The 21,999-nt window shown below is 39.5% G+C and overlaps 1 protein-coding gene across 1 annotated transcript; it reads right to left on the bottom strand.

Annotated features, from left to right (window-relative positions):
* Positions 1-419: 419 nt before the first annotated feature.
* Positions 420-21,876, bottom strand: tbc1d19 (TBC1 domain family, member 19). The gene is made up of 21 exons (XM_022204426.2): positions 21,656-21,876; positions 21,429-21,501; positions 21,236-21,281; positions 17,659-17,734; positions 17,426-17,500; positions 16,972-17,035; positions 15,980-16,026; positions 14,859-14,969; positions 14,374-14,446; positions 13,360-13,398; positions 10,643-10,755; positions 8,467-8,541; positions 8,314-8,376; positions 5,055-5,139; positions 4,811-4,855; positions 4,535-4,567; positions 4,302-4,411; positions 4,119-4,210; positions 2,573-2,688; positions 2,371-2,441; positions 420-1,424 (listed from the first exon to the last, which is right to left on the bottom strand). The coding sequence occupies exons 1-21, from the start codon at positions 21,824-21,826 to the stop codon at positions 1,350-1,352; spliced, it is 1,653 nt and encodes a 550-aa protein (XP_022060118.1). The 5' UTR covers positions 21,827-21,876; the 3' UTR covers positions 420-1,349.
* Positions 21,877-21,999: the final 123 nt, after the last annotated feature.

The raw sequence follows: 21,999 nt of genomic DNA, 5'->3' as shown, positions 1-21,999 counted from the left end.
CGTGGGAGTCCTAGTAAACAGGTGGCAGATGTAGCAGAATCCAGGAGAGGGAGAGACGAAAGAGAAGAACAGCATAATTCGATATGAGCCCGCAGAGGGGGCAGCAGCAAGGAAAGCAGCCAACAACGAAGGAGGAATAGAGCAGATGCTACATGTAGGAGGAGGGCTGGGGGGGGGGGGTCAGTGAAGTCCCTCCATGCTGCCTCCTGTCACTTACCCATTCTGCCTTCTCTACACATGACTACGGTGAGCTTCTAGAGTACAGTACGCCTTGTCCAAATATTGACCCTATCACAACCTGAGGGAAAGGAGCAGGAAAGATCAGGCAGCAGCATGCTGAAGGAGTACTGGCAAAAAATCTATCAGCATTCAAAAGTTGAAGTTATTCATATTTTTACAGAATAACCTGAAAGAGGCAATTCAACAAAACATATTTTTATTTAAAACGTGTTAATTTAGGCTGCAGGGAAACCAACGTATGACATTCACATTGACTGGTAAAGAATACTGTCGGCAATAAAATAGTAAATAAAAAGATCTGCATCCATCTAAATCAAAAGCAACATATGAGGTATTTTAAAACATTACAGAACAAGTGAAAACATTCAAGAATTAAATACACGTTTTAAAGTTAAAAGCTAACCATAAAATGTTCACAATGGTATAAAATAAATATTGGCACCGAAGGTGCTAAATGTCCCTTAAGAGTGCAGTAATAAGCCATTCCTTCATAAACACAATAAACTGTGTATGTTCAGCTTCTGACTATATAAGTAACAGTATAATTCACTTTGTGGCTTTTCCACTATTTCTTTCAACACGCTGGTGCAGACCAGTGCTTCCAATCTTCGCAGTCATCAGCAACGACATTATCTAATAGCGTTATAACAAGCAGGAGCCAAAGAGTAGAATAAATAGCAAGAGCTAATTAACACTTCATTAGCCAAGCTTGGAAACATTACCATTGTTCTCTCTTGCATAATGCTATCGCAATACAATTACTGCTTCATGCAACTCGTCTCCTAATGAGCTCCTCAGCTGTGCGAATCAGCTTCCCTGCAGAGCATATGGCTTGAGGATGCTAGCTTAGCCTTCCCGGTCTATAGGCTATACTTACATACTTTATAATATCTAATAACATGATATAGGATATTCACTATTTATGGTGCATACATGCTAACGATGGGTTTGGATTTTTGCTTGAACCAGTGCAAGATGAAATGTGCTACTTCTTTGTATCCCAAATAGGTGATTAGTCATTTTAGTGTGATTATGGCATTTTTCTAGCGTCACTCAATCCTCCTGGTTGTATGTACGAGCCACGACCGATATCGTCGTCGCAGCATTCTTCAGATGGCGGTGGCAAACAGAAAGATCTGGATGAGTGGCATGACCTTCAGAGTTGAAAGGTCAGCGAGGACAGCCTGCAGTGTGTTTGTCAAAGAAAACACAAATAAGATTTTAGCCCACCAAGCCCCCTGGGAAGCCATAAAGCATTCCCTCCCCCCCGCTTCTCAGGAGACATATTTCAAGATTTAAAAAAAGAAGCACACAGAACGACATGCATAATGTTGATGCGGGATCCTTGGGAAGTGACAATCCATGCTTAAGAGTACACCGCTCCCCACCGTGTCCTTTTGGGATCGGTGGTAGATTAAATTTAGGGACCCTATCATGTTTAGAGAGGCGGTTTAATATTTCAACGCTGGGCTTGAAGTTCTAAATATAAGATAAGGAGCAGTGTGTTATGATATCTTCCCTCTACTGGGGCAGGTGGTAAATGAGCAAGCAAACAGTGCCGGCTAGCATCTTAGAGAAGCAGATCTGCCCCATGTCGCCCCATGCGTCATATTGTAGTTTAACCCTCTCACCCGAAGGGGAAGAGGGGGTGAAAAGGGGAAAGAGTGAGGTGATCATTACATGATCTACTCATGGTTTCAGTCATATGATAGGCAGACTACCTTGAGCAGTGGGTGCAGTATACAGTACAGACATGCAGCAGAATTGCATTACTGGTTACTGTAACGATGCAACATGAGTGACAGGGCAGAAGCTACCACAGGTTGCACTCATTTCTCTTTAAGTAGCTTCCTTGTTAAATTTGCATGACTGAATTCAAAGATAGAACATCGAGTCTGCACAAAATGACAGCTGACTATTATCATGGCTGAACAGTGGGGTGGTACACAGGGCAGGGTAAGAGGGTGAGGGTCTTAAGTGTCAGGTTTTGTCAGACATGTGCATTCAGAAGACTGGGTTACTGGTACTGGCTGGTCATTAGCATCTATTTATGTGAATGTGGGGGATATGGACTAGACAAAATTTCAAACGCACACAGCAGAAGGCTAATACAGACATAAACAGACATACCTCAGCTGAGGCCAGTGACGTCACTTCCATCAGGTTCTCAGCGCGGAAGGCAAATACAGCAGCTGCTAGAACTGAAGGAGAAGAAATAAGAGGACAATCAAAAGGAAGGGGATTAAGATAGAAAAGTAGACGAGAAGCATGACAATATCAAGGCTTCTAGTGCATAGTTTGTAAGTTGAGCGTGAGTGCAACATTTGCCTACCCGCAACTACTTCCAATGAATCATATCCAAGGATTCGATCCCAAAGAAGCAGCAGCTGATCAGTGGAAAGGTAGCCAGAAAAGGCCCGTACCATCCATTTAAAGGCTATACGCAACCTAAGGACAAAAACAGCAGCTCTGTCTCTGAAGACATTTACAATAAGCCTGGACAAAACTCTGAAATCTGACTGTGGCAAATCAAATTAAACCCTTCCCAATGTTACCGTTACGTTGCTTTCAAACGCAGCTTATTAGTTTGCGGATAAAACAGCCACATCTTGTACAATAATAATCATTTTAATGCTCCATGAATCTTCTTCTTCTTCTTTTCCTTTCAGCTTTTCCCTTCAGGGGTCGCCACAGCGAATCAATTGCCTCCATCTAACCCTGTCTTCTGCATCCTCTTCTCTCACACCAACTACCTTCATGTCCTCTTTAACCACATCCATAAACCTCCTCTTTGGTCTTCCTCTAGGCCAGGGGTGTCAAACTCAGTTCCTGGAGGGCCACTATCCTGCATGTTTTAGATGTTTCCCTCTTCCAACACACCTGATTCAAATGATCAGCTTATCATCAAGCTCAGCAGAAGCCTGATAACGAGCCTGATCATTTGAATCAGGTGTGTTGGAAGAGGGAAACATCTAAAACATGCAGGATAGTGGCCCTCCAGGAACGGATCTTGACACCCCTGCTCTAGGCCTCCTGCCTGGCAGTGGGAAACTCAGCATCCTTCTACCAATATATTCACTGATATTGTGATTTCAGTATTTCGACACAAGATGGCAGTAGCTCATAAGTACAAGGCTGCAACAAAACTGCAATATTGCATTAATAACAAATGTATTCACAGGATGTATCATAAACAGTATATGATATACCATCAACTTAACATAGATGTATCAGGGAAAATTACTGACGCAAATAAGAAAACACAGAAACAGAAAATGCTGAAAGGTGCATCTTCTGTGGTCACTTGTGATGCTACATAAAGGACCAAGATATGATTTCTATCAATGTGACAAGGTTGAAATGCTGTAAAAAAAAAAAAAAAAAAAAAAAAAAAAAAAAAGTTTTTAAAAAAGACAATTATACCGAGCGTTATCCATGAATTGAAGTCTCTTGGAAGCAGAAGAACAATTCATGCTGAATAGCAAGTTTCCATGGCAATGAAAGCTGGTCACATAACACTTTCCCACTTTATGAGAATGTTGTGTAGTTTCACCAGTACTCTGTGGACTGAAATTAAACTTACTGTGTCTTGTAGTGACTAAAAAAAACTCCCAGAGCAGATGGTTCTTGTATTTAACTGCATGCTCTGTTCATGATTGTAGTTAAAGGAAAGATGTAAAGGACAGAAGATATATACCATTGACACATAGTTTTTGTTTCTCTTTCACTTTTGCACACACTTTGAGTAGAGAATTAGTTAATTTGGGGTGCTGAATTATTCTCCTAAGCAGGTCTTTAAGCAATGATAGTGGCAGATCTTGTTGATGAGCTACAGGACCATAAAGGCAAAAGGACAAAGTCACGCGCAGGCTACTCACGGCTGTGCACCGATCTGTCGAAGATGGTAAAACAGCTGCGGCAGGTGAGTCTGGAGCAAGCGCTCAAACTGCAGGCACAAAGACACTATACCCTGCAGGAGTACAACCATGTAAAGTGAAGACAGAAGAACAGATACAAAAATACAGGTCAAATATTTTGATCTTGGTATCAAATAATCTTACCGAGGGAGAGGAGGAGATGGAGTGCAATCGGAAGAAGTAGCGAGTGTACATTTCCCTGAAAACGCTGTATAATTTGGACGGCTCATTGTATAAGAAACACAATGGTGCCACTGTAGAAAAAAACACATACCCACAAAATCACACACAGAGACACAAACTTTCTGTTACATCTTGCTCAGTCTGTGTTCCTTCTGGTAAATTATTGAACATAATCAGATGAGAGCGATACTCACCATACATTGAAAATCCATGAAAAGGGATTACACCTATTGGAATGAGATTTCCAAGTCAGACATGTTTATCATGTTAAGAATGTAGCTAAGAAACACGTAGTTTAGCATTTCAGATAAATCTTTCACATATATCAACGAGTATGAAATGAAAACATTCTACTTCTGCTGTTTATTATTCAACAATAATATTTTACAGTTAAGTGAAATAGTTTAAATAGATGATCATTATATGAAGATATCAAATAATGTGATATGAATGTCAATATTCAGGCTCACCATTGGGAGGATAAACAACAGCACACTCCTCATCTCCCACTTTCCCTGTGAGACATATACACAAAGGCATTGATAACCATGATTTACAGCACCATGTCTGGTTTTCTAATTACCATACATCCATCTACATGCAAGGGCGTGTGAGAACATATAGGTGTCGTGCAAGGTCATCAGAGTGAAGTGCTGCTCCTCTGAGCATCGTGTCTAAGTGTATATGTCCTTGGTGAAGGGCACGTCATCTCACCCTGGATGTAGGATTTGGGAGGAGTGGCACTGTTGTACTTGAAGTGCTCCAAGACAGCGGTGTCTCGAGAGAAACACAGCAGCACCTGGGAACACATAGGGTTTGTGTTAATCACTGCTTCCATACACACACATTTACTTGGATTGACTAATAATAAGGCTATCTGATACTGGTTTCACAGTTTATATGCTCAAATGCCATAATGGATCATAAAGAAACATGGCTTCCCGACTCTGTCACCTTTCTCTTTCTGTGACACCCACATACAGATTATATATGTTGCATGTTTAAAATGTAATCTCAGCCTTCCCTGCTATTTGTTCGGGTGCTGAGGATGGCCCTGAGTTGCCTTGTTTCCTCTTGGGTAAAATTTCTATTAAAGCAGGGCACCTGGAGCCAGCGTTAGAGGATGCAGTGAAACAGACAGTAACTAAACCTCGAGTGGCTTCTTGTTTCACAAAATGACCCCATAAGTGGGAGCTCTTTCCATTACAGTCCAATTTCGATGTGTTTTTGAGAACAGATTTCATTTCCAATGTCTACTTGAGATGAATTACACCTGGGGAAAATCATCGGTTCCGGAAAAAATGAAACCAGCGGAAATTGTACAAGCTCTTTAATGTGAAAACACTATAAATGATGACAGACGAGGACTGGAGTATAGCATGTGTCTAGGTCATATCCTGTTTGACCTTTAAGATTACTGGCTGGTTGCAAAACAAGGGGAGCGTATCCTTGTAGTTGAAGTGTTTTCTGATAGACAGCATATATACTGTAAGACATTCTCTCAGGGCTGATTCAGGAACCTTTTATTCATCTTTGAAGATTATAAAAAGTAAGTGTAACTGAGCTAATTTGCCTTGATGTCAGGGTCTTTTATACTGATCGCAATAAAGAAAAAAAAAATCAGGAAAGCCTATTGTGAAGGCCAATCTGCTGATGACTCACTGCTTGCTCGTTCCCTGAATTTCCATCTTTGAAAGCTATTCATTTGGGTAAATCTAAGTAAACACATCTAAAGTGGCCAGAATATGATGAATATGATTTTTCTTTAAACATTTCTGGGAAACTACACTTCACAAGTGTTCTTAAAAACATTCTATACTCGCTGCATGCAAAACTGCTTAAGAACACCTTTGTGAATACTGGCTCTCCTAACAGAAAGTGAATTCTTTCACTGCCTAGTGAGTTTACCATTAGTCAACATTGGCAGGGACACTGGAGCATTGTTCTTGATACACCTGTGTACTTAATAGTCAGCCACCTAGAAGCATTACGGGCTAGCAGCAGCTGAATAAACCAGTTGCCGTGTATACTGTATATATGTGTTTATCAGCTATCAGCAGAGTAGTGACCACCAGAGAAGCAAATAATGACAGGTCATATCCTGGGCAGAATATGGCACAGCAGATAAAGAGGAATGCCCTCATACAGCAGGACTAAGGATAAGGAGCAGGTTACTAGTGGGGGAAAAGTAAGGTTCTGAAATTTTGAAATCATAAAAGCCAAAATTTGATTTGACATTCCAAAGCCACTCTTCCATCATATACACTGATCTTACAATATTGCATATTTTGGTAGGTTTGCCTACTCAACAAGAGAGAATTAGGCTTCTTGTGCGCTTTAGCCCACACAGACTGTAAATAGCAATTAATATGTGCAACCATACACAGTCCTGACCGATCAGAACATGTGTAATTAAGAATCATTTCAAATGATTTATTATTTTATATTAATTTACTGACATCTCTGCTTATCAAGATATGCCGCTATGATGGTTAATTAATAGTTTAATTAGAAACATACGTGCAGTCTTATTCAACAAAAACAAACAAGGTGATTTAAAGGTGAAACAAGTTTTTATTATTTATTTTAATAAAAGGATTTTCAGAATATCAGAAATATTGAACCAATTGATTCAAATTAAGTGAATATGCTGAATCAACTCAGCTTCTAGTCATATCCTGCTGTAAAAAGTGGAATGTAAATAAGGACAGTTTGTCTATTTGTTCTTCAATAAGCTCAAAAATGTCTGTGGGATGTATTTGGAAAATGCAACTTTCAGAGGACATTTTAAAGCTTACTGTGTACTCGAGCATTAAAAGCCGCTGCCATGGTGTTGTACGTTTTTTCTGAAGTAATCGGTAGCGTAGTTTAATTTGTAAATATATAATTACGGTTCGAGCACCAAATGGTGCGAAGATCCTACTGAAACTCAAGGGTTTATTATTTTTCATTCTTTGTCCGTCTTTGAATCGCAGTTTTGAAGGCCTAAAAATACTGGACAACGTGTAAAACTTTGCACACATATCAGGATCAGTGAAAAATGGCTCAATAGCGCCACCTGGAAAATTTCAAACAGTAACTACTGCCAGTACATGTCACCTACAGCTATGAAATTTGGTACACATATGTAACTCATCAAGACACACAAAAATGTAATTGACAACCATACCTAAAACACAACAGGAAGTCGGCCATTATGTATTATGTGTCATATTTTGGACCAATTTGGACCATTTTTTGCACATTTTCAGAAGTTATAAACTCAATCAGGGTAATCCTGACAGAGCTCAAATTTGGCCAGGATGTCCACCAGGCATGGGTGATCAAAAGTACATGCTCCAATCTGCCTGAAACTTTACATGTGTGATCAGACTCCAGCCCTGATGACATTTATATGTCAATATACAGTCACAGTCATAGCACCAGCTGGCGGATATTTTGCATGTCTCACCACAAAACAGACAATGCTGTCTAACTCGACTGCACATGCTCCAGTTTGCCTCAGATTTTACGTTTGATCAAAGGCCTGCCCCGATCACATCCATAGGCCACCAGGTGGCTCTCAGTCACAGCACCACCTGGTGGATATGGTTGGATCCACTGGCCAGCAAGGATGCAAGGACCTGACCAATGCTACTTGCAGTTTTACTCTGATTTTGCCATATGCTCAGCATAAATGCTGTTAAAATGCACAGTGAAGTCAGTGCTTATATTTAATAGTTGTGTGAGTTCATGTAGAGAGTTTGCAATCCGCCTCACTGCTAAATAAAAAGTAGCTGACATTATACTATCAGATAAAGTTTTGACTATGTCAGAGTGTTTATTTCTTTAATGGAGTTGCCAAATGCTACTACATGTACACAAATTACTTTAATAATGCTATCCATCAGGATGAAGATCATGCCATTTATCTAAGAAAAACTACTGGCATTGTAAATAATGAAAGAAGCTCATCTGACAGAAGAGAACCCACCTGATAGAGGAAATCTTCAAACACAAAGTAGTAGTCATCATTACTGGCGGTGAGCTTCACATCCTGTAGGGCGTATGGAATTTATTTCAAGATGAAAAAATCTAGATCAAACATTTCACCTTATCTGAACAGTGACAGTGTAAACAGGTTTACCTTATAGATAAGGTTGTCTACCAGCAGGTCATGCTGTATGACTCCAGCCTTTAGCTGCTCATAGTGCATCACATCCTGAAAAGGCAGAGATCCAACATGGTGTAAGCGAGCAGTAACTTTCACAAAATCACATCAAAATTGCAGCATGTGATTTATTAAACTAGTGACATAATGTTCATGTACAAAGTTGGTGCTGTGGATGCAATTTTCAAGTGAATGATTTTTAAATAACTGTATTTTGTAAAAAGGCATGATTCCCCTGACTTTGAGTCTGAAATGCATCCCTCAGCCTCTGTACGGATGTTGCTAAATCAACTTTTTGTATTCTCACTGGCTATGATGACAGCACGATTAAACCAAACTTTAAAGAACAGTATCATGTTTCCGACCACATGGTTAAACTCAAACGGGCCTCCGGTTTGAGACAGGTTATCATAAATGAACCAAAGAGCAGGCGACAGGGGTGGATGGAGCAATAAAAATGTCCTCTGTGACAGCTGTGAAGCACCATGACAATGATCAGTGCAGCGGATGTGAGAACAGAAACAGAGATGTCCACTTTGACAGCCGAGAGCACACTGAAACCACCGTGGTAATATGGACAGCGTCAATGGAAGAAGCTCTGCTAAAATATATACTTTTATTTTTGCTGGTATTAAGTGGAAACATGGGTCAAAGCAGTTGACTTTCTCGTGTGTAGTCCTATAAAACAAAACAGCTCTGAAACGGGACACAACACAGACAAAGTGCTGTCGGCTAAAATTTCAATAAGTTTATCAACAAAAGATTTAATAAATCTATCAAAGCAAATATCTGAATGGTATAGCTACAGCTGTAATAACGCTGAGGAATTCATATTTATCAATGTAAAAGAAAAGTAATTTAACTTCAGATGTTATTTACTTTAACTTTAGGTCTCTTCAAAATGTTTACACAATATACAAGATGCAGGGAATTTTGTCAAAAACCATGATGGAATGTAACTAAATACATTTATACTAGTACTGCTTGTTCTCATCTACTTGTTTCTACTTTCTACTCCATTACATCTCAGAGGGAAATATTGTGCTTGTTACTTCGCTACATTTATTTGACATCTTAAGTTACTAGTTACTTTGCATACAAAACGTATGAGTAACATATTTAACGTGGTGCTTTGTACAGCTAAAATGATTTATTTGTTAACTAATGTGTCAATTAAAAGAAAACTAGCAACAGAAATTTTACAAACCAAACAACCAAATGACTTCTGGGGAAAATAATCAGTTGATTGGTCCATCATGAAAATAATCATCAGTTACAAAAGAGTTTGAAACACACTTTAAATCAACCAAAGACAACAGTGATTAGTGCATGGCTATGAATAATATAATCATATAATATAACATAGTATAACAGTTACAGAAAATGATTCTGCATTGATTATTTTTACAGATTATTTGTACAGTTTTGTGATAATATTTGCATATTTTTACTTTAGTTATGTTATCCGTTGCAGGCCATCAGTGCTTTTCCTTAACTAAAGAATGTGAATACATTCTTTATCACTGCTCGAAACCCATTGTGTGTCACTCGCCAACTCTCATTGTATAATGTGCATTCGTGGTGTCCAGAGCCGTACTAACACTCTCCAGACCTTAGTGAGTTCCCTGCAACACTCCCTAACGAATCAATCCTCCAATCACAAGCATTGTTTTATCGACCTAGCCTCAACATGAGCCTCTGGACTCCAGCGTTTACACAGGCTGTTGCCACACAGGCAGGCAGCCACACTGTTTGGGCTAACTGTGCTAAAGCATTTGATTATCTTAACATTTGTGCACACAGGACAAGCCACAGCAAGCCAAGATAAATCGCACCGCTACACATACACAGATCATGTAGAAATTATAAGTCTGCTGCTGTTATACATCAGATGTTGGCTTTTTGCTCTATAGTGTAAATGCTACGACATAAAATGAGTTATGCCGGCAGGATTCTCCGCTGAAACAAATACACAAGAGGCCCAAAAAGCATTAACTGAGGCTATAGCTGCAGCTGAAAACTTCAGCTTGCAGTAAACATGCAGTGTGGGAATCACTGCAGCTGTGTGTGCACGGGTGCTTTAGAACAAACACTGACAGCAGCCACCAGAGTGTAACTCGGCCATGTATGCGTGTGGATCATACGGCTGTACCTGTGGCTGGTTGGTGGAGTTAAGGATGAGGGCCCACAGGTCTGCCCGGAGCCCGGTGGAGCAGCCCTGCCTGCTGTACTGCTGCGCTGCTGCACTGTCCTGCTCCACAACCACTAGACAAGACAAAGACAAAAAGTGAGACTCTAGAAAGAAACACAAGCGTGTGCATAAAAGAACTGCTTTGTTTAGCTTTTTGTGCTAAGCTAAAAATCCCTGTCTCCATCTTTTTATAGGTACTGACCTTCTCATGTAAAGCAAAGCAAATAAGTATATTTCAAAAAATGTTTCCAAGTATTCTAAGTCATTTATCAGGAAATGAAGGAAAAATAACAAAATTAATCACTTGTTTTAGCATTTCATCTCTGATGATATTCTGCTTTTCTCTGGTTAATCACTGGAAACTAAATATTTGAGAGTTTTAGACTGTTAACCAGACAAAACTAAACATATGAAGAAATCTGACATGTGCTCTAGATAACTGTGACAATGTTTTTTTTCCTGACATTTCACAGACTAAAGCATTAAGAACTGAATAAAAAAAGTAGCGACTGCCGTATTAAGTAAGTGAGACAGTAGCATTTACATTACACATTCTTCTATTCATACATTGAAAGTTTCATTGATATGCGATCAAACACATCACTGTTCAATATACTCACTCAATTAACCATCTGAACAACTGTTACTGTTCCAGTACAGTTTTAACAGTCTGCATTTTTGCATAATTATCACTTATGACCCCGGTCAATTAAAAACGATATTGTCTCACAACCAAAGGCTGAAGGAACAACGAACTACCAAACAACCATGCAACTGATCACCAAGAAACAACAAGAATTAAGGTGCTCTGACACAACAAACACTGATCAATGTCGGCCGATATTTGTATTAAACAGTTTCCTCAGTTGTCTCCATAAAGTCAAATTTTACTCTGAGCAGCTAAAATGGCTTCACTGGTCCTGTAGGTGTACCAGGTGTTTAAAAAAGAAAATGAATCCATTTGCAATGTGTATTCTTGTCTCTTGCTCTTCCTGCTGTGCACTTCATAGAACTGTATTATTGGAATTGATGGTTGGTGAAAACTTGACCAGCTTGGTGTGTTGTACACATTTAGCTTCAGTTCCATTTTTTATTTTATTCAATTTTAATCCACTGTATAACTGTTAAGCTCTAACCTTTCCCTGTAACTAAGTGTGAGCTGCTACAGTTTTCATTGTTTCTCTAAGGGAGAGAGTGGAATACGTTGCACACTGTCAATTCGTCATACTTTCTCATCTCTTAAACTGAACCTCCTACTTAATATGCAACATTGTTATGAATAATTACATAAATAAATAATGGCAAACAACGAATAGCTGCATCATGCAATACTATTTCTAGGGATCAGTAAATGGTCCCAAAAATCCTGACTGAAGCTCCCTTAAATAAGCATATTTTGATTTGCCTGTGGACTGACATAATAAGTACAAACACATTCAAGCTGAGTCATCAGCTGGGAAAGTGAACACCTGCATATTTTGAATGTCAGTATGACAATAAACAGCCAGTTACACTCTGAAACTGTAAAGAACTTTGTTTTCTCCAGGAAAACCTAGAATACTTTCCGTTTGTAAAATGAATAAAGACTTTGGAGCATCCATAAAACACTGAGACATAACAGGAGAAGTAGCACAAACATGCTGATTAAAAATTATGATGCAGATTACAGCAAAGACTTGGAACATGGGGAATTTTATTGTAACCCTCTGAAAATGTATAAACATACAAAATCATAACACAGGCCTTCATATAATAGTACATAACTTTCCAAAAAACACTCAACGCACGCTGTAGACGCACTCTTCAGCATTGCCATTCTATTCTAAATCTCTGCTCTGACAGTAGCCAAAAACACAAAGTCCTTGACTGAAGGTGCTGGCCAGTCATAACATAAACGAACACACTCCTCGCCTCTTAAATGTCCTATTTGGGTGCACTTAACTCTTGGCCTGAATGATAACTTGCAGCTCAGGAGTCAACACACAGCCAACCCTGGGTGAAATAGTGGTCAGAGGCCTCGTGGCTGTGTATATAAATTACTGACTGTGTTTTTAAGACTTGTTTCAATTGATGTCTGATTGGTGCCCATAATCAGGTAGGTGTTTACACTAAGCTCATAGCAGAGCCACGAGTTAACAGTTTAAGTGCCCTTCTTACCGATTACAGCACCTTAGAGGGCAAAGAGCAGCACTCATTAATGGCAGGAGCTGACGTTGGGGATTTTCTGTTCAGATGTGACAGTCGCTGGCTGAGTCAAACAAATACTTTCTATTACTTTCCCTGCAATACACTGCCTGACGTGATTTACCAGTGCCTATTTTAAGGTTTAATAAATGGGTCAAAGTGGATATAATTAGACTTTTTTCATAAAAATGTCCATACAAAGAATGTAAAAATAAAATCTGAATATGTGCTAAAAGAACAAACACTTAAGGCTGCAACTGTATCCTTAGGTTTTTAAAATTAATATCAAGAAAAAGAAAGTAAATACTGACTTAATAAATAATAACTGCGCTCAATAATCAATAACTACTCCTGATTGCCTCTGGTGATTTTCTTTCCAACATGTAATGGTTGGACATCTTATAAGTTGGAACTCTGCAATACATCAATCCAAAAACAGAGAAGACCGTTGTTTTATCAAGAAATCTGAGATAAAATCTGCTTTAACTACTTACCCTTCTTCCCGATTTGAACATACTCGCTTTCAAACAAGTCTGCACAGGGATAAGAAGAAATGAACATGACAGATTCATCAGTAATGATCTGATCGCGGCTTTGTTTTTCAAACTAATGTTATCTGTTTGATTTATAAGCACAGCAACGGTGGACACAATTCTATTTAAAGACTGAATGCCAAACTGTAACAGTGTCAATATCTGGACTTCACAGACATGTTTGAGAAATCCCAGACAACCATGTGGCCCAACAGAGAAACATGGCCTGATATGAGGCCAGTGTGGTTTATAGACCATTAAACCCCTCTGTTCTTTGGCTAAACACATTTAGTTCAGATTATTTCTGATTAATCAGTAGTAGTGGTGTGTCTATGTTTAGTATTAAAAAAAGGTTCTGAATGATTAGTATATAGAGTGATGACACAAATTATCTATTGAATAGGATTTTAAAAGCTCTCCTGAAGCTTATAAACTCTAAAAAAAGCTTCTTCTTTCCACCCAGTAAACCCACCACCATGTCCTTCTATACTTTCAATGCAGCAGGTTTTGCTCAGATTACACAAACAAGACATAGCATCATAACTAGTGAGCTTCATATTTACTATACAGACAGGAGAGAGGTATTAGAGCTGCACAATTTCCTAAACACCTCATATGCAGGCTAGCTATAGTAGATGGTAGCTCGGCGCTGCGCACAAAGAAGCCTCTAGTCTCCTCAACGGGCATGTAACCAAAAATTACATTTAAAATAGTAAAATAAGGCTCTGATGACAGATTTACCAAAGTTGAAAACACAGAATTTTATCTTCATGTGTTGTTTTTAAGAGTGGTACATTTTAAAAGTCAATATCACAGTTCCTCATGTTCATTTCAGGAGTCAAAATCGTGATCATGAATATTTAATTAACTGTGCAGCCCGAGTATCGATCTTCTCATCCTACTCTTTGGCAAATGAGAGACTTTCTTGAACTGACATGATTCAAGATGAAGTGAATTTGCATTATTTGTGAATACCTGGGTGGATGTGTGCGTGGTCGTCAATCCCCAGCTGCCCAGTGGTCAGATTCAGCTCGGAATAGGCCTGTCTCTGAGAGGGCAACACAACACACACACACCAAACACACATGACTTTTCCTGGGTCAGTTTAATAGAATATAGTTTTATGTGTTTTTTGTTGTTGTTTCTGTGCTGTAACATAAATGTGTATGCTTGTGCATGCGAGTGTTTGTGTGCATACAAAAGTACACTTGGGTTTATTCAATGCAAATAAAAAAAAAAAAGAAAGGTCAGTAATAGTCAGCCATGATCAGTGGGAATAGTTATATTGGGTTCATCAGACAGGTCCGAAGCCTGTATTTGAAATTCAAAGGAGAAGTGAACTGACAAGCAATTTGAGTGCAACTGTTGCACAGTTAAACTCAAGTCTCCTTACATCCCTGTTCAGCACATGCAGACTCAAGAGCAATACAAGTGAACTAGTCTGCTACACAGATCCCTACCAGCTGGGGGATGTCCCTGACATTGAGGGGGACCTGGATGAGACCCCAGTGGCTCCTGGCGCTGACGTCCTCACTGCCGTCATGGTTGGGGTTCCGCAAACTAATTAAAACCTGGTTAGACAGCAATAAAGAAGTATAATGGAGTTTAATTCCAGCTCTTTATGAATACAAATGCCAAACACCACAGCTGAGAACAAAAGTTTACATACACTTGTAAAGACCATTTATATCATGGCAGTCCTAAGTCTCCAATGAGACTTGCAAGAAGGAAGTCCTTCTCTTCAGGAGCAGCAGCTTCAGGCTAGACTGAAGTTTGCTGCTGATCACATGGACAAAGAAAAGGCCTTCTGGAGAAACGTTCTGTGGTCAGATGAAACCAGAATTAAGCTATCTGGCCTCACATCCCAAGAACACCATATTTACCATCAAATATGATGGTGGCACTATTATGGTTTGGGACTGTTTTGCTGCCAGTGGAACTGGTGATTTACTCAAAGTAAATTGAATATTGAAGATGGATGATTGCCTCCACAGTTTACAGGAAAACCTAAAATCATCCACAAGAAGGTTGGGTCTTGGATGCAGTTGGGTGTTCCAATAAGACAATGACCCCAAAGACATATCAGAGGTGACAAAGAAATTACTAAATCAGGCTATAATCAGGACTTACACTGAACTTATTCCCCACCAAGAACCCGTAGACTGTGCTGAAGAAACAAGTCGGTGTCAGAAAGCCAACAAATTTAGTTGAACTGTACCTATTCTATCGAGAGGAGTGGTCAAAGATAGAACCAGAAGCATGTGGACGGAACCAAAAGCGCCTTGTTGAGCAGAAAATGGCCAAGGGCCATTTAACCAGATGTAAGCATTGTTGTATGTATATTTTTGGTTCAGTAGATTGTATCATATTTACAGAATTCTTGTAATAAATCTATGAAAGAAACAAAATGCATGATGTTTCTGTGACAAAGATGGGTGTGTCTCATTGATTCCGTCATAGAAGATTAACAGTTGGAGGAGTCACTAGAATCTGAATACTGCTATAATATACATGGCCGTTACAAGTTTACTGTATGCAAACTTATGCTCACAATTTTATGTGCTGCACAGAATCTTCTTACCTCCAGAAAGTCTTTGGGGGCATAGACAGGCCTAAAGCGACTTAAATCTGCAAAGATATAAACACATTAAGAATCTTATAAGAATCAATATTTAAATATTGCTGCTTTTATAGAAAAAGTTCCCCATCTGAGACATGAACACAGTGTATAAATATACAGTTTCAGAATAGGTTTAATGGCTGCAAAATCTAGACTATACAAATGTATCCAGCCATGAAGCCAGTTTCATCAACTTTCCTTTGAACATTTATGCGCAACCAGAGTTGGCAGAATTTCACAAAAGTCAAAGTAACAGTACAGAGCAGATGCAGCCGGCTTTAAGTAGGACTTCCATCCACCATCTTAGTAACATGGCTGTAAATTCAAGTGCCGTGTCGTCGCCAGAACAAGGGCACATCGAGGTTTTGGACGGAAGGAGGGGTGCTGCTCGTTATCGTGGCTCTGTACAAGGAGTCTGGACAGCTTCTATATTCGCAGTCCAAAGTGTTTACAGGCAGCGGACGGCACATCCTAAATGTTATTATACGCAGCTGAGCTGTGATAGCGCTGTTAGGACACAAGATTAGCATGATCCTTGTAAACAAACTGCCATGAAGTGAATATGGTTGGTTCATTGAAGTTCAACCAACAACTAAGAATTTCAAAGTAAGTTATGAGATGCATCTTCCAAAGTTATGTGCTAATAAATACTATTTCTCACAACAAAAATATATTCCTGTTAAAAATGTACTTTCACGTGAATTTGAAATACATGATTCATTATTATTCCATTTTACATACTGCTCAGATGTTGCAGAAGTAAGCCTGGTATCTAAGAAGGCCTTACCCGAATAAATACAGCCTACAAAGCAAACATGGGGCAGGGACCCTGAGATCTGGTTTAAGATGTGCTAAGCTGGATGTTAAATACACCAGCGCCCAGACACATCAACAATAATCTTTCATAAAAGGCAGACTGCTCGGGGCCAAACCACTGAGTAATGTCTTGAGACCTGGTTCATCTGTTCCCATCTCGTTCCATTTGTTGGCGAGCTCTTTCTGCTCCACTGCAGGCCTCTGTGGAGTAGATAGAGACGATTTCAACAAACAAATGTCATGCAGTCAGAAGGAAGCCGGTCATCATAATGTCACATCAGAACTTGTAGTTTGTAAGTCATAAATACGATCGAGTGAGCGCACAATCAAATGATAAAACTGATGCGCCGATTCAAAACAGTGTGGTTAGCATCTGTTTAAAAGCCACAGAAGTTTTGCTAAACAGGGCTTAACCATCGATGTCCTAATGTGGGACTTGGCCTCAGCTGAAGGTTAAACTGTCGCAAGAACACTACAATATGTGAAGAATGCAGTATTACAAGGTCACTAGGAAAGATGTTGCAAGAGAGGCTGATTTAATATCTGTTGTAATTATGCTACGTTAGCTGTGATTGACAATATTTCAGTCACCATGCGAGCCAAAGGCACTCCAAGCTCTGTACTCATGCTGTTCAGGCTTTTGAAGACACGCTTCTCCCAGCTGGCCTGTGAGAGAGAACACACACACATTTGTCGTCATGTTACAAATAACTAAGGGATAAAAAAAAAAAACAGCGCTTGAATTTGGCAGGCGAAAAGATAAGACTCAGAGAGGTAGAGGAGTCCAAGCGAGGAGTGACGGAGATAAGAGCAGACAGACTGACCTGTGCTTTGCGCATGTAGGCCAGCGGCTCTTTGAGATGCTCTGGAGGAGCTGTGGGATGGCTCGGGGGCAGCTGGCTAGAATAAGCAAATGTAAGAGTGTGGGCGAGCAGCGTTACAGTACAATAACGGAAGGGCTGATAAAGTAAATACATAAAAATGCCACTGTGTTTTTACCAAAGACTGACAGCTTTGAGAAACTGAAGCCAATGAAAGGACAAACAGAAAAAAGTGCTTAAAAGAGGTAAGCTGTCACAAATAGAAAAGTTTTTTCAGTTAGCCACCATTAGCGCTCCACAAATAGATGAGTCAGAACGTATCTCTAGCAGATGCAGCAAATGTCTAATGTCTTTTTCCCGCTAAGCCTGCTCAGAGCATATTGAATGGCTCAAAGTCTTGGTGCGTTAAACAACGTTCAGCCTAATCTAAACACCTATAAGAGCATGTAGAGCCGGCTAACTGTCCGTAGGAAGGAGGCATTAGTGTAGTTATATGTCATCCTCTAAAAGCAAAGCATTACGGTTCTTTTGTTTCAGTCTGAGCCTAAAGACAGCAAGGAGGCCAAGTTGCCATTAAAGATAAGAAAGTGCAGCACTCTGTTCAAAAGCTGTTTATTGAAGAACACAGAAGTTTCCAATTGTTTGGCTGGAAAATTCTAATAAAGCGCTTAACTACAAAAACACATAAATAAATCTGGATTATTGTAAAGTTGCTATCAGTGTCTCTGGAAAAATAATAAAAGTAAACATATGAAACCAATAAGACAGAGGGGACAGGGACAGAACATTGGCTGCAGGGCAGAACAACAAGCAGAACCACTAGTTAGGCTTGTGCTGCGTACTGAACATTTTTCTGTGTGTCTCTGAGAACAAAGTGAGAATACATCATTGGAGTCTCAATAATTCAGACAGAAAATGATCTATGATGGCAACATTAATGCACATTTAGCTTGTTTGTCAGAATCTTTGTCATAATTGTCACATACATCTCCCTCACTGGAACTCTAGTGTGCTCTAATATGCAAATAATCAAGACTAAATCACTTGACATACATTATAAATCAAATTTAACAATCATATTAAGTACAAATTAAGGGTATTTTGTAGCTTAGGGATGCTTTGAGGGCATAGTTATATTTAATCAACTGCAGAGCCATGTTTTGATCACCTTGATCGCTTCATAGCTTCTTCAATACAACAGCTCTTCCATCATTTCTATTTTTACAAAGCTTCTACATTTCCAGTTTTTGTTGATGTTGTCAAAATGGTGATAATTCTACTTTGTGTTTATAGTTGAAGTCATCCGGTACAAAGCAGAAGGGAGTACCCCGCTGTGCAATCATCTAAATGTCAAATTACTGAAACTGCATCACCGATAAATACCTGCATTAGGACCTCCTATGGACAAACAAAAACATACTTTAGAAAGCCTATGTTGTCAATGGAAACACAAAGCAGTAAAAGTGAATACATCCGTGATCAGTTACATACAAGTTAGAAAATTTGTTTATGATTAGCCTAAATGCATGAACATCACAGCTGTCTCAGTTTTGGTCCTATCGGGATGTGTCTATCTGCATGTGTGCATCATGGCTCCACATGGAAAAGACTTGCCAGAAGAACTGGGAAAAAAACTGAGAAAAACAATTGTGAGAGTTCACAAAGATAGAAAAGCATACAAGAAGATTGGTGACCAGCTACAAATGAGTCAAAATACAGTTGCAGCAGTAATTAGGAGGTATAGTTTGAGCCATAATACCCCAATCAGAGCCACAGTGCCCGTCCTCCTAAAATGGCACCACAGACTGTGGAATATTTACACAAAGTAGCTCTGGAAAACAAGCAGGCCAGTGGTCCAGACTTGGCACTGGGGTAGTTAATGGAAATCAGGGTTTCTGTGACAGTTCAGATAGCGTGACGGATGTTGCATCACATCAACCTATATGGACAGAATCCAATACAAACCACCCCGCTGCTCTCTGGCACAAAATCGCAAGATTAAACTTTACTGAAAAGCAAGAAAGAAGTCTGATGAATATTGGGAGCACATTCTTCGGTCAGATGAAACCAAGTCAAATTTGTTAAGCTCAGACGGGGTTTAGCACATTTAATACGAACCTAGCCAGGACGACCAAAGTGTCTGTGATGATATGTGGCAGCATGAGGACAAACTCTGACATTTATAGATTTCACCTTGAAGGTCTGTGGACATGCCAGAGTACTAGCTGATAAGATGAGTTCCAGTCTGAAGAAACTTGGCAGAAGAGAAATATTCCAGCACGATAACAATTCAAAAGGCACTAATGAAATCACGCAGGAGGCTCTACGGGAGAAAAAGGGGACAACTATGACCTGGCCAAGAATGTAACCCGACTAAAATCCAAAAGAACGCCTCTGTGGCATTTCAAAGAGGAAGATAGAGCAACACAATCCTTCCAGCAAAGAACACCTTAAAAAGTAGTCTCCAAAGAATGACAGGACATCTCTGCAGAGTGAATGAATTCGTGCAGCACCGGTATCCTCCATGTTGGAGAGTTGAGTATCATGAAAAATCAGGGTCGACTTATGAATTATGACAAAAACCTAGGATTTGAACCTCAGTAGTGAAAGTTGTACTGACTTCTGTTGCGCTGAGCTCTTACTGTTGGGCCTGTATTTGTAATATAGTAAATCAAAACTGTTAATTTTACATTTTATTTGACAGTATATACCTTACTTATATAAGTAATGCAACTACTGCAAGGTGATAAAATTTCAATTCATTTAACACTGAAAGACAGTGCACTCACTTCTGCTGGAGAGTATAGTAGAAGGTGGATGTATCCTCATATTTTCCCCTCTTCATGTATGTTATAATGAGGTGGACAAAATATAAGGAACATTTTTAGGTGACCCGACTTAAACGTAAAGCAGTCAGGTACACCAGCCACTATGACCTCAGTAGTATACATGAAGTAGAATCATCACCTTTCCGACAATGTCAACAAAAACTGAAAATGTAGATGCTTTAAAAAAGCAGAATGAACGGCAGAGCTGTTGTATTGGATTGTATTAGATTTCATAGGTGTACCAAACAATATGTTTTGCATTATTGTTGTTTGAGTGTTTAAAACTGATGGCAGGACAGAGCACTCACGTGTTGTCTTTCATCATAAGGGTCAACCAAAATGCATCTTGTGGTTGGTGTGCATTTTGTTTCTTTTTTTCCAGAGTGAAAGATTGTATTTACATAAAAGTGTGGTTGCAATGTGCCAAACAAATTTGATTTCCCCCTATATTTATCGCTTCAATGAGGAGAAATTTCCACTTTTTCTGAGCTTTATAAGGGGTGCAAGCACACAGTCTCCATCTGGATGTCTCCTAAAATGCACAGGCGTACATCTAAGTGTGTATTTTTGACAGCCTGCAATTATATTATAGAATATTTAAAGTTTTATGTATCATTTGTAATATTTATTTTACAGTATTTGTATTTTATTAATGTAATGTGGGTCTAGTCGAAATCCCAACACTACGCTGGATCCTGATTGGTGCTTGACTGTCTAAACAGATGTGTATGCTAATGCTAAATGTCACTTACATATGTAGTTCTCTGTACACTGCATTCTGTAGCTTTCTTTCCCAGCCTGTAAATTATTAGAATACGTTATTAGTACAATAATGAAAAATAAATAAATATAAAAAGTAAAAAATATATATATTTTTAAATGGTCAAATTAGAAAGCGAGCTATTGCAGAGTGTGTGTAGCAGAAGCTAGCATTATTATGCCCACCTGATGTTTTGAGAAAGCTGCGTACGTCCTCTCTTAGAGACTCCAATTTTATCTCAGGTTGATGTAAACACTCCTAAAACAGTCGGGAGAGGTAAGAAATCAAGTTGGGCATTTTATGAGTTATGTAGCTCGTACATTAAGGTAAAGCAGAGGTAGAAATGTAAACGTTCAGGCACTTTGACACTGACAGCAGCCTGCCCCGCATCGTTAGCCACATGCTAACTTACTTTGGCTTGTCTCTCTATCTGAGAGTGTAAATGGCTTCCTTTGAGCCGCTGGACGATGTGAGCGATGGTCAGAGACAACTCGGTGCCTTCGTCCATCCTGCCTGTCAAAGCTGTTTTGGTTCTGGCACGGCTCGGTTTGATATACTGCTGCTGCTGCTGCTCTGTCAGCATCCACAGACGTAGCAGCCGCCCCCCCGCAGAGGTTACTTAGCAACTGAGGACGGGCGGCGTGTGTGTGGCTGAAACAAGAAGCGAGAAACAAGAGCCCCAATACTTGGTTCCGACCGCAGAAACAGATTCCTGCAGGATTTAAGAATAATGTCAAGGGGCAGTAAATTTAAATT

The sequence above is a fragment of the Acanthochromis polyacanthus genome, chromosome 23 (assembly GCF_021347895.1).
Source record: "Acanthochromis polyacanthus isolate Apoly-LR-REF ecotype Palm Island chromosome 23, KAUST_Apoly_ChrSc, whole genome shotgun sequence".
NCBI lineage: Eukaryota > Metazoa > Chordata > Actinopteri > Pomacentridae > Acanthochromis > Acanthochromis polyacanthus.
The sequence above is the reverse complement of the archived record's forward strand: the minus strand, read 5'-3'. Positions and strand labels throughout refer to the sequence as shown.